General features: G+C 35.8%; 1 protein-coding gene across 1 annotated transcript; it reads left to right on the forward strand.

Moving 5' to 3' along the window:
- The first annotated feature begins 1,018 nt into the window (after positions 1-1,018).
- Positions 1,019-12,791, forward strand: ANKRD7 (ankyrin repeat domain 7). Its single transcript, XM_025379623.1, has 5 exons — positions 1,019-1,224; positions 10,550-10,664; positions 10,820-10,993; positions 11,852-11,958; positions 12,601-12,791. Exons 1-5 carry the CDS (start codon positions 1,019-1,021, stop codon positions 12,740-12,742), a joined length of 744 nt encoding a protein of 247 aa, XP_025235408.1. The 3' UTR covers positions 12,743-12,791.
- The last annotated feature ends 475 nt before the right edge of the window (positions 12,792-13,266 follow it).

Below are 13,266 nucleotides of genomic sequence, written 5' to 3' on the forward strand. Positions count from 1 at the left end.
GTTTCTCTTTTGACTGGATCTTTTTCTCAATGGATCAGGAAAAAGGGCCATGAACCAAGGAGGTGTGAAGAGAGAGGAAGAATAACATACAATTTGAGGTGGATTTTCCTGAACTGGAAATGAAAGATGATGGCAGGACTGTTTTTTCCTTCGGTCACATTTCAGTGGCTTAGGGCAGACCAAACAGTTTAGATTTAATGAGGGTTTTGGTTTAGGCACAGATAGGTAAGAAAGGGAATGGGGGAAAACTTATTGAAGGTATCTGCATGGGAGTGATTATGATGATTGACTGTGGAATTTAGTTAAGTAGTGAAGTGAGGACACAGGGTGTGGTGGGCCAGGCCAGCGAAAGGATATGAGACTCATGGACTGTAGGCGCAGTGAGTTAGATTTTCAAAGGACTTTTGGAGTTTTATGACCAGACAAAATGAGCTGGAATATGAGAAGTGGTGTTAAAAAGTGTGTATGAAATTGAGGTTATTGAGGAATTGCAGTTATTATGAAGACAATTTGTAGCATGTGGCCAGGGAGGTGAGAGGCTGGGAGTAGGTTGGAGGGAAGATCACTGGAAGAGATCCATCCCCATCCCCATCCTCATTCCCATCCTCATCCCCATCCCCATCCCCATCCCCATCCCCATCCCCATCACAAGGAAGGTAAATATTAGTTTGCAAGAGTTCAAGCCCTTAGATCTACTTTTGAAGGAGAAGAGGCTATTTGTAAGAAAGTTGGTAAGTTTCTATTCCAAGATAGGAAGACTGCAGGTGTGGCTGTCAGGCCCAAGTCCTAGGTGAGAAAGCAGGTCTGCGAGCCCCTGGGACCGGACCATAACGACCTTAACAGCCATAACGACCATAACTGCCATAACGGCCGGCTGCGCAAGGCCCTTCCAGCATTTCCACTTTCGTCAGGTACTGGAGAGAGCCGCTGGCCGGGTGCTAGGGCAGAGTGGCAGGGCGGACGGGTAGGAGGCCAAGGAACATCCTGGTCTGACGGAAAGACTGCAGCCTGCACCGCCATGAATAAGCTTTTCAGCTTCTGGAAGAGGAAGAATGAGACCCGCAGCCGTACCTCCTCAGACCCGTCCATAGGCCAGGGCTACAACCTTCGAGAAAAGGATTTAAAGAAACTTCACAGAGCTGCTTCAGTCGGGGATTTGAAGAAGCTGAAGGAATATCTTCAGCTCAAGAAATACGATGTAAACATGCAGGACAAAAAATACAGGTGACCAGATTGAAGAGCCAGCGGGGGAGGACGGGTTGGAGCCTGGGCCCTTCAACCAGAAATAAGACAAGTAGGGGCTGTTTGACCCTGATTGTCACTCAGGGTTTCCCAAAGAAGAAAGATTGTCTGGTGATTATTGGCAGAGGGTCCCACTCCAACTTTCGGCTATTTATTTATTTTTAAATGTTGTGCCGGGTGCGGTCGCTCATGCCTGTAATCCCAGCACTTTGGGAGGCCGAGGCGGGAGGATCACCTGAGGTCAGGAGTTCGAGACCAGCCTGGCCAACATGGCGAAAACCCGTCTCTAACCAAAAATACAAAAAATAGTGGGGCATGGTGGCGGGTGCCTGTAATCCCAGCTACTCCGGGAGGCTGAGGTAGGAGAATCACTTGAACCCAAAAGGTGGAGGTTGCAGTGAGCCGAGATTGGACCACTGCATCATTCCAACCTGAGTGACACAGCAAGGCTTGTCTCAAAAAAAAAAAAAAAAAAAAAGAATGCTTACTTGAATATTTTCTGCCCTTCCTGAATCCATCCCCTCCTCTCACCGGCTTGGTTTCCACTGGCAGTCCATCTTTTCCCCACCTTGTTGTTTTGCTTCTTGGTAATTGATTGTCCCCAGGCACTAAGATGCACAATTTTGCTAATTGGAGAATAGTAAAAGAGTAGAGACGACCCCCTAGAACATTGGTTAGTCAGATTTTAACACTTGGAAACATCAAAACAAGTAACTTTTTAATTTTTTGAAAAAGAAGCTTGCTGAGTTTATTGATGCTTAGCAAACTTATTTGGACAGAGGATGATTTTTTTCTCCCTTCATTGCTACCCATTACTCATCACCAATTTTCTTAAATCTGATTTCATTTTCTCACCAAATATGTGCTGCAAATATGTGTAATAACTGTATAAACGTGTCAGATTCTGGGATAATATGATAAGCCGTACTATTCATTAACCACACTCATTACCATTGAACTTGTCAAATCACAAAGGTCCCTTGCAGCCCCCTGCGGCCTTGATGCAACACAATCAGCTATATGAACTCTGTTAAACCACTGTCCTTACTTTAGTTGCAATTTAAAAGAGACTTTGAGAGTCTCCAAACTCAGAATTGCTGTTGAGCTGGGGTTGACAAAGAGAGGGACTCCACAGATAGCTTCACACCCAAGTTAGCTTTATAACAACTACAGTTTTAGACTCTATCTTGGCATACTTGAGAGCACAATGGCTGCTTCCAAACAGGCATTTGAACTCGCTGTTTAATCAAATTCTCCTTAAATCTAAAGTGAGTTTCTGATAGAGAGCATATACACTTAACCCTTGAACCACATAGGGATTGGGGTGGGGAGCCAACCCCCTGTGAAGTAAAAATTTGCTAATAACTTTTGACTCCCCCAGAACTTAGCTATAAATAGCCTACTGTGGATTGGAAGTGTTACCAACAGCATGAACAGTTGATTAACATATATTTTGTATGTAATATGTATTACCCATTGTATTCTTACAATAAAAGCAAAAGAAAAGAAAAAGTTATTAGGAAAATTATAAGGAAGAGAAAATATATTTACTATTAAGTTGAAGTGGATCATCATAAAGTTGTTCATCCTGTTTTCTTCACATTAAGTAGGTGGAGGGGGAGGAAGAGGAGGGGTTGATCATAGTATCTCTGGTATTTTATGGTAGTTAATGATAAAATAGACTGGTATCTACATATATTTTATGCATTCATGGCATATGTAACCTTTTCTTAATTTTTTAGTATTTTTAGGCTACTTGTTTCATCTGGAAGTTTTTTCAAATTGTTGCAAATTTCCAAAATTTTTCTAATATAGCTATTGAAAAAAATCTGTGTATAAGTGAACTTACACAGTTAAAACACCTGCTGTTCAAGGGTCAACTGTAGTTGCACCTTGTGTTTTATCTATTCAGCCACTCTTTGATTACAGAGCTTAATCTATTTACATTTCATGTATTTATAGATAGGGAAAGTTTTACTATTGCTATTTTGTTAGCTTTCATGTTACTCTTATAGTTCCTTTGTCTTTTTCTTTCTTCCTGTCTTCCTTTGTATTTTCTTGATTTTGTGCTTTGATATTGATGTGCTTTGGTTCCTTTCTCTCTCTTTTTTTGTGTAACTTCTACAGATTTTTTGTGGTTACTTTGGGACTTACATAAAATAGCTCATAGTAGTTTAAGTTGCTAACAATTGAAGTCCAATAGCATGTAAGAATTCTAAATTTTATCTCTTCCACAAACTTTGTTGTCATAATTAACATGTATTCATATAGTTTATGAGGAAGCTGGGGTGCTGGCAAGCCACCCCCTTTGCTCCCTTGGGTAAAGCTGGGAGCTAGTGAGTCTCTTTCTGATCATATGGCACTGTGTTGGAGGCAGGATCTTCAGCAAGAGGGTGTTCTGAATCTGTCTATAAGTTCTACTACCTCTGGTTTTGTATTCTCCCAGGGTGCAGGAGACTTTCAATTAGTTTCTGATTTTTCACAAAGGGAGTTTGTCCTTATGCTGTTGCTGAATTGGTGTGTTTGTTGTGGGGAAGGGTACTTCAGGGTTTCCTACTCTGTCATATTGCTGACATCCCTCTGGTTAATCTTTTTAATGTGTATCACTTATGAAAAATTTCCTCAATTACCTAATATCTTCAAACCCATTAACAACCACTTGCTGCAAAAATTAATACATATTAAGAAAAAAAGTTATGTGTTTGGCATTAGTAACAGTAAATATGTACTCTCTGTGGCTGCCTTAAAATATTTTTGGGAGTTTCAAGTCAAAGGGTATGAAAAGCATCATCTTTCATCACAATAGGCTAAGTGAAAACTATATGGTTAGAAAAAATATTTGTATTTAGCTTACTGGTAGTATTATGTCTTTTTTTTTTTTTTGTGACAAAAACAGTGTTGTCCAATCTTCTAGATGGCTTTTATCTTACACCACTCCACTGAATGACTTTATAAGGTAATCGATAACTTCAACATGACTTCATTCAGGGGTCACTTTTCAGTCTTACCTTGCTGGCATGTCAGCAAAGTATTTTATTTGCCATATCAGCGGTATTTGAATTAATGTCTTTCAGAACACTGGGGCCATCTGGCATTTCTCCTAATTCTGTGGACACTTCTTTTGAGACTCCTTTGCTGGTTTCTCTTCATCTTCCTGACTTGTAAACACTTAAGGAGTTCCACCAGAAATTATTTCTCTCTGTATTTTGATCTTCACTCTCCTGGTGAAGAGAGATTAGCTTTAAGTATATATATTCCAGTGCCTTCCAACTTTTAATCTCCAGCCAACAAGACCTCTTGCCTGCCTATATTTATACTTGGATATCTAATATTCACTGGTGTGCTAATAAATGTTTAATAACAGGCCCTTAATGGGTAGGGGAGGGAAAGAGGGAAAACCCTGATTCATAGGGTTTGTAAATAGTGGCCAATTTTAAGCTACCAGTGTGATATCAACTGGCTTGCAATCTGAAAATTTAACAGTTAGCTTGCAAGAACCACGAGCTCCATCCCATCACTACTTAGCTTTCTCAAACTGAGGTCTCAAACATTCCCAAACTAAGATCCTGTTATTTCATTTCTGACCTGCCTTTCAATTGCTTTAGGCTGAAATTCTAAAATATTTTTGATTCCTCTAATTCCTTCACATCCTTCATTTGATTAAACAGGAAATCTTGTTGGCTCCTCCTTCAAAATATATCTAACATCCAAGCATTTCTTACCACCTTTATAAGTACTACCATAGTCAAAGCCACCATTATGTCTTAACTAGAATTACTACAGTGCCCACTTAACTACACTTTTCCCTTTTCAGCTTATTCTCAGTACAACAGTCACAATGATCCTGTGTAATGTATGTCAAATGATATTATTCCTTGTTTTCATAACTTAGAATCACTTCCCATCTTATTAGGGGTAAAAGCCAGATCCATCCAGTGTCTCATACAACCCTATATGATCTTCATCCTCACCCTGTTACTTCTCTGATCTTACCTCCTGCAACTCTTCCTTTCATTCATTTACCTCCAGCTACACTGGTCTTCTTACTGTTCCACAGAAATGCAAGACATGCATTTAGGGTTTTTGAACTTGCTGGTCCCTTTGCCTTGGGTGCTTTTCCCTCAGATAGTCGTATGACTTGCTCTTTCACTACCTTTAGGTGTTATTCAATTGGTACCTTACTAGTGAGGCCTTCCCTGGCTACTCTTTACCTACAATTGTACCCTTTCTCCTCACTGACATTTCCTATCCTTCTTCCCTGCTTTTCTCTTTAGAACTTAATATTGTCTGATATACTTTTCATCTTTTCAATTGTTTGTTGTTTACCTCTTCTACTAACATGTATGATTTATAAAAGCAGGTATTTGCACATATTTTGTTTGCTGATATATCCTCATCAGCTAGAACCCTGCCTAGCTGTAGTAAGTGCTCAATATTTTTAAAATACGTGAATGAAAGGATGAATACATACATGCATATATAAATAGGATAACTTAAAGATACTATTCAGCAATAAATGCAATGAATTATGGATATATGCAAAAAATATGGGTGAATCTTGAAAGTGTCATGCTGACTGAAAGAAACCAGACACAAATGACTCCATTTACATGAAATTCTAGAAAAGGTAAAGCATTGTAGCATACAGGAAACAATGAAAAAAAGAAAACTACAGTCCAATATTCCTGATGAACATAGACACAAAAATACTAGCAAACCAAATCCAGCAGTACATCAAAAAGATAATTCAACACAATCAAGTGGGTTTTACTCCAGGTATACAAGGATGGTTCAACATATGCAAATCAATAAATGTGATTCACCACATAAACAATTAAAAGCAAAAACCAGATGATCATCTCAATAGTTGCAGGAAAAGCATTGATAAAATCCAACATCCCTTCATGATAAAAACCCTCAACAAACTAGGCATCGAAGAAATATACCTCAAAATAATAAGGACCATCTATGACAAACACACAGCCAACATCATACTGAATGTGGAAAAGTTGAAAGCATTCCTCCTAAGAATTGGAATAAGGCAAAGATGTCTGCTCTCACCACTCCTATCCAACGTAGTACTGGAAGTCCTAGCCAGAAAAATCAGGCAAAAGAAAGAAAAGGCATCCAAAATTGTCAAAGAGGATATGAAATTATCTCTATCACATGGACACAAATGTGGAAATAATGGACACTAGGGTCTCCAAATGGGGGAATGTTAGGATGGTCATGAGAGTTGAAAAACTACCTATAAGATACTATGTTCACTATTTGGGTAATGAGTTCAGCAGAAGCGCAGCATTATGCAAGATACCCATGTAACAAACCTACATATGTACACCCCGAATCTAAAAAAAAAGGATAGTGACATAATGCAAATTAATAGTTACCAGTGGTTTTAGATATAGGGGCAGGTGAAAGAATTGACTGCAGAGAATTGACTGTAAATTGACTAGTCAAAATTCATAAAATTGTATACTTTAATTTTATTATAAATTACACCTCAATAAAGCTGAATGAAAAAATCTCAAACTGTATATTTCTGTTTGAACATTTGGGTGTGTGTGTGTAAAGAGAGAGATACCGAAAATGAGAAAGATAAAATCTTAAAGAACATATACTTAAATTGCTATTTCTGAAAGAGATGAAATGTGGGGAGAGGAAAGTAGATAGAGTGAGATGGTCATTGGGAACTATTCGTTTTGTTTGAATTTTTAATGAGGTAAATTACAATGTTTTATCAAATGTTTCACAGACTCATTTTGGAAGCATTGTGCTTAAGGTCTCTGAAACATACGTGCATATTAATGGCCTAATGAAGTAGTATTTTTATATATGTTTTCTAGTAAAAATAATGATACTGAAAGTTGGAATTTCTGGTTAAAAAAAAAAAAAAAAAAAAGGGACAGGGGAAATAGCATAAGCAGATCGTTCAGGAAGCCATAGTGGCCTAGTAGGAAAAACATTGTTCTGAGAGTCAAGATCTGAGTTTGAGGCCTTCTCTACATCTGTATAATGCAGAGATACCTTCAGTCTCATCTTTCAAACTAGAGCTACTACTCGATTAGTGTTTTTTAAACAAAGATCTTCAAAGCTCTGTTACAGGCATCTTATTAAATCAGAATAGCTCCCTGTTAATGTGCTCTGCATAGTTAGCTTCTATTTTTGTTTTTATTTTAAGAGCACTGTGCCTAATAAGTTTGAAAATGAATTGGAGATGTTTAATATCTCTCCTGCTATAAAATCACTTTTATGGTTTTTAATAAAAAAGCCCTTCAGATCACCTTCATAAATTGGTGAGTGGAGGCCCAATTCTAAATTAATACCTTCAACCTTACTACTCAAACCTAGATTACATCGAAAGTGCCCAGTCTAGAGTTGAAAATAAATGACCTAGGGTGAGTTAGCTTCCTTGGTTACTTCTCCTTCACTCACCCTGAACTCTTAAGTTATCAAGAGTCCAAGAATATTACTTAAAAAGGACATTCTCATGATGAGACTCAATTGAAGGCTACAGCTATGCTCTGACCCTGTACTCTGTCTAGCAGATAACACTTTTCACTTCAGCTTTCAAAGTAATCATTCAGCCTTGACACTCATCTGAGTCATGCCTTTTGCTGAAGTTCAATTTGAGATTTCTGGTATCTGATCATTCATCACCTGTCCACAGTCTATGCTGACAATTTTTCCATTGGTATAAAAGAGAGTGGGAGTCTGGGAGAAAACAGAACTTGAATGAAACAAAATGACACCAGTTAGCCTGAAAACCTAGTAACCAATACTAAGCTTCACAGGAATTTAGATTTCTGGTTAGATTAAGTACCATGAGTTAAAAAGTAACAATATAAACTAAACTCTTAAATTTGGAGTATAATGTATTGATGAAAGTTAAGGATTTTTGACAAATGGAATAATATTGATTTAAAAATGTTTCTCCAAGATATCTGTAAATATACTTTTTGCATTCAACTATTTCAAAAAATAGAATGGCCTTTGTTTTTGACATTAAGTGGAAAAGCATTCCTATTGGCCTTGAGGCATTTACATTATATGTGTAAACATATAGAGAAGTGGCCATGACAATTTTTTTTTTTTTGCTGCTTGCTCCAATTGTGAGCTCTAAAATTTTACACTTAAATCTAAAATTTAAAATAAAATCAATGTAAATGTTAAATCTGTGTGTTTTTAAAATTTTTTTTTAAACTAAGATAACTGCTTTAAAAGGATGTCAAATATTCTAAGTAAAAATCTTCTTTACAAGACTGACAGTTTGAGCGAATATTGTCAACTTTTTAGTATTTTGTGCATGCTCAAGCTAGATTAGCTCTTGTTTTCAGATTTTGTATAAATGACCCCAGGCTGCATTGTTCAATACCTCCTTTGAAGGTGGAATCTTTCAAGGCTATTTTATTTTATTGAATTTATGGCTGATTTCCTAAGTTCTTGGAGTTTAATATGGGCCATGAAATTTTTTTGTAGATTTGTTACTGAAGGTTTTAGATTCAGTTGGTAGAAGAGTGAGGTATACAGCAGGATGCAGCAGCTATTTTTGGAGGACCTATTGGGAATCCATTTACTTTCTCTTAGTAAGAACAGTCTCTCTCTCTCTCTCTGTGTGTGTGTGTGTGTATGTAATTTTATGTATTTATTTTAAATTAGGTAAAAAATAAAACTGGAGTTGGAGGGAGAGGCAGATCTAAAAATTGGGTGGAAACCACCAAAGTTTCTTGGAACTTAATTCTCAAGATAGGTGTAATGGCAGATGAAGGGGACACATCAAAATGTTTGCCAGGATTTGCTATCTACTGCAAAGACTTATCTTTGGTGGGCTTAAAGCTATTTAGCCCTGTGTTGTGTTGGGATTGAGGGCTCTGAAAACTCCTATTACATAAGGAATTTCATCCTTAAACCAAATTGTAAATGTGAGCAGAAAGGTTAATCAATGCTTCATTGTATCAGGATTACTGAGAAATTAGTCATCAGAAATGCTTGGTAAGGATAGAATCACAGTAAAGTAAGGTGGATAGTTTTGAGGGAAACATAATTTAGACCATGGTGTTTGATGAATCACTTTTGTCCTACAACAAAGTTCTTCTTTGTTTGTTCCTTAAATTCAGATTATCTTTTCCATGAAGTATGTTAATTATGGATAACTTCTGGTTTTATTCTGTTATGTTAGCTGACTGTCCTCTTCCTGACTGTGCTCTCTCTTTAGCTAAATAATAATATAATTGGTTAAAATTTAGCTTTTTATATTGTAGTTATATTACAGTTCTGCCTTCCAGAGATTACATTCAGGTAAACTTAATTAGATTTTTAGCTTTCTCCAATTTTTTCGAACTGTTTTTATATTTTCTTGGTTTACTGCCAGAGATGGTAAGTTATTGTGAATAGGTTTTGTTAGTTTATCTTTTTGAAAATTGCCTTATTTTTAAGTAGTTATCTTATTTTTGAGGTTCATCTTTTTGCTACTCCTGTGTGTCAATAGCGGGTCTATTTAGGTACCCATAGAGTACTTCTGAGGAGCTAGAGTGAAACAAGGAAAATATATTTAAGCTTCTTGTTTTAAATGGATTATTTATATGTGGCCTTGGTATTATAAAATTATCTAAAAACAAGGCTATAATGATATCACCTTAGAAGACGATAAATGTTTATTGAGGGCCAGTCCAGGCTAAAAATTGCAAAATTTAAATGGCTCTAATTAGTCTTCTGTCAAAGTTCATGAATGTGTGTCTGGTTTCTGGCAGGCTACCTAGAATACGGTTCTTTAGAAGTGGAAATTAGTATAATAACTTAAAATAGGGTTAAGATCTACAACTTAGAGAGTCCTTAGGCATTCACCTTTTACTTCTCAGATACAAATGCCAACTTTAATCACTGAGTAAATAAAGAAAAACACACAATTAGAGATAGCATGTCATTGATTAATATACTTTCCTCCTGTTACCTATTAGATGCATCTCAGGTTTTAAATATAATTTCTAAATTTTATTGTGATACCTAACTTTATTATCTTTTCCAAGCCCAGACATCATTTTGGTACTTTTTTAAAAATCTATTTTTCATCTAATTAGTTACATTTTCCTTGAAGTGAAATCAGTTAAATATTTAATCTTCAACACACTTGCATAGCCCTGAAAGTTCAATAAAAGGTAATTGTAATTAATGTACATTTGTTTAAATAGAAATATGTGCATGCAGCAAGTACTTTACCAATGTACAATCTGGCTTGTTTTTGAGTAAAATAAGTAACTTCTCAAACGGAGACTTATCTCTAACTTTGTGTTTTGTTTTATTGACATAGAACACCTTTGCACCTGGCCTGTGCGAATGGACATAGAGATGTTGTACTTTTCCTAATTGAGCAACAATGCAAAATAAATATCCGGGATAGTGAAAACAAATCCCCATTGATTAAGGTATGCCATAATTTTTGTTTTTCAATTGGAATGTGTTTGAGTTCTCCTAGTTAACTTTTGTTGATTTTTCATGTTTTAAAACATAGTATCAAACATTAATTTATCATATCCCAAATAGTAAATTTGTTACTCATCTACTCTTGTTGCATTAACAGGCGGTACAGTCTCAAAATGAGGATTGTGCTACTATTCTTCTAAACTGTGGTGCAGACCCAAATCTGAGGGATATTCGTTATAATACTGCTCTTCACTATGCTGTTTGTGGTCAGAGTTTCTCATTAGTTGAACAACTGCTTGATTACGAAGCTGATCTTGAAGCGAAAAATAAGGTAGTTTTCTATTAAAGAAAAAAATCCTATATTTTAGAAAGCAACTGAAGAGTATATTTCAGATAATTCATCTATGTTGAAATATATGTTATATAAAGAATGAATTTTCCAAACTGAAATTGGGGAGAATGAGAAGAGATTATCAAAAACTGATAAAATTTTTCTTCTCTTAAAGTCTTTCTTTATTTTATTGCAGATTGTAATCCTGACCTCCAAAGAAACACTATATTTAACAATTATAATTGTTTAACAGGCCATAACAAATGAGGAATATTTAATTCTCTTATAACTGGGTATTGATAAAAACATAAAACCCACCTTTTTTCTATTTTATTGATATACTCATGAATAATAATAATAGGGTTGAAATAGCAAATCACATAATATTAAAATTAATCTAACTCTTCCATTAAGGCATTATGAATAACCGATGAATTTTTTTAAAAAGCATATTGATACTTTACTGATATTTTGTCTACATGACATCCAAAATAAGTGCCAGCCTTGGAGGTTTAAATGAAACCCAGCGGAAATCTGAATATGACAATATTATGAAGTGTGAATTGATGGTATGCAATACTTACATTAAATGCTAGGTGCTCATCACTTACTTATTCTAGGCTGCTCTTACCTACAATTTGAAATAAGCCTAAAATAGCAACTTTAATTTTTTGTCTGGCTCAACCCTGATTTGTTTTATTGGTCTTTGAAATCACATTTTTTTATGTACTAAAATCTTTTAAGGGTTACAGTGTATATTCAGAAGTTTTTATACACACGTATTTTAAGTTGAACTTAAATCTAAAGAGCATGAAAATTTGCTACAATATTTTAATCATTTTGAAATAATTTTTTCAGGATGGTTATACTCCACTGTTGGTTGCCGTTATTAACAATAATCCAAAAATGGTAAAATTTCTTCTGGAGAAAGGGGCTGATGTGAATGCTTCAGATAAGTATCAAAGGTATAATTAATAAATAAGATAGCACATAACTAGAGCTATGTAATAGCATTGTGTGTGTGTGTGTGTGTGTGTGTGTGTGTGTATGTCCACAAAACACAGGTATATGATAATGAGAAAATATAGAACCATAAGACCCATAGGATGTATGCTCACATGCTTTTGGACAGATTATCTGAACTTTCAGGATTTGTTTTTCCCATTGTAAAATCAAACAGTTGGACCAACTACTAATTTGTTATTATTGTTGTTATTTATTTATCATTTATTTTTAGAATTTAACGTTAGACTCTTACATAGATGACCAACTGTTGTAGTTAAATGGGATCAGGGGACCCAAAGTCCTAAGACACATTCCTTCATGGAATTTTGAGACATGTTTTTGAAAACACTACGCTTCCAGGAAGAAGAGATTGAAAATGACTGAGCTAGCTGCTTCCTAGGTACTGTTCATGTTTAGACTCCATGATATGATCTGTGACTGGCACACTTTTTTGAGCAGATCTGCTGTACTTTTTACATTCTTGCCTTGACTCTTTCTGACAGAGGTCCTACATTTGAGTAGTAAATTGAGAAGACTGACTTTTTTAAATGAGGCATGTTTAAGATCTTTAAATGGGCATTCGTTTCTATTTCTTGCTCCAGAACAGCCCTTATTCTTGCTGTCAGTGATGAACCAACACGTTTAGTAAAGCTTCTTCTTCAGCAAGGTGTGGAATTATCTTGCCAAGATATTTGTGGATTCACAGCTGAGGAATATGCTTATTTCAATGGTTTTACTATGTAAGTGATACTGCATGTCTTTTAACAACTGTGTGGGGTTTGATTATAAGGATTAAAGCCTAAACCCCAAAGTACAAGCCTGGAATAGGCTCAAAAGTAGGGGTAACCACATACAAATCTGTGCAGGGATTCTTGATTTTCTCTGTTTGTGAGTTCAATCAATATAAGGGCTACAGATGGGCTGAATATGCAAATAAACTACCAGAGGCACGAGCAGTGGAAGTTTGCCAGGACAGGGATTTAGACACTTGTAACATAGCCATTAAAAAACAAAAGGTGATAGAGTTGGACAAAAGATGATTCATTCACACAAAGCCTTTCATTGCCTTAGATATTAATGTATGGATTTTATTCATGTTTTGAATATTATTGTTAACATTTCATTAGCCAACTTTAGTTTGATAAGTGTTCAGAATTCTAAAGTACACTCTATTTACACCCAAAAGAAAAACTATTTTCATGTATGAATACGAAGTTCGGATTTTTAATAGTTAATGAGAAAATTAGATATGATGTAGAGAAATTTAA

The sequence above is a fragment of the Theropithecus gelada genome, chromosome 3, assembly GCF_003255815.1.
Source record: "Theropithecus gelada isolate Dixy chromosome 3, Tgel_1.0, whole genome shotgun sequence".
NCBI classification, from domain to species: Eukaryota; Metazoa; Chordata; class Mammalia; order Primates; family Cercopithecidae; genus Theropithecus; species Theropithecus gelada.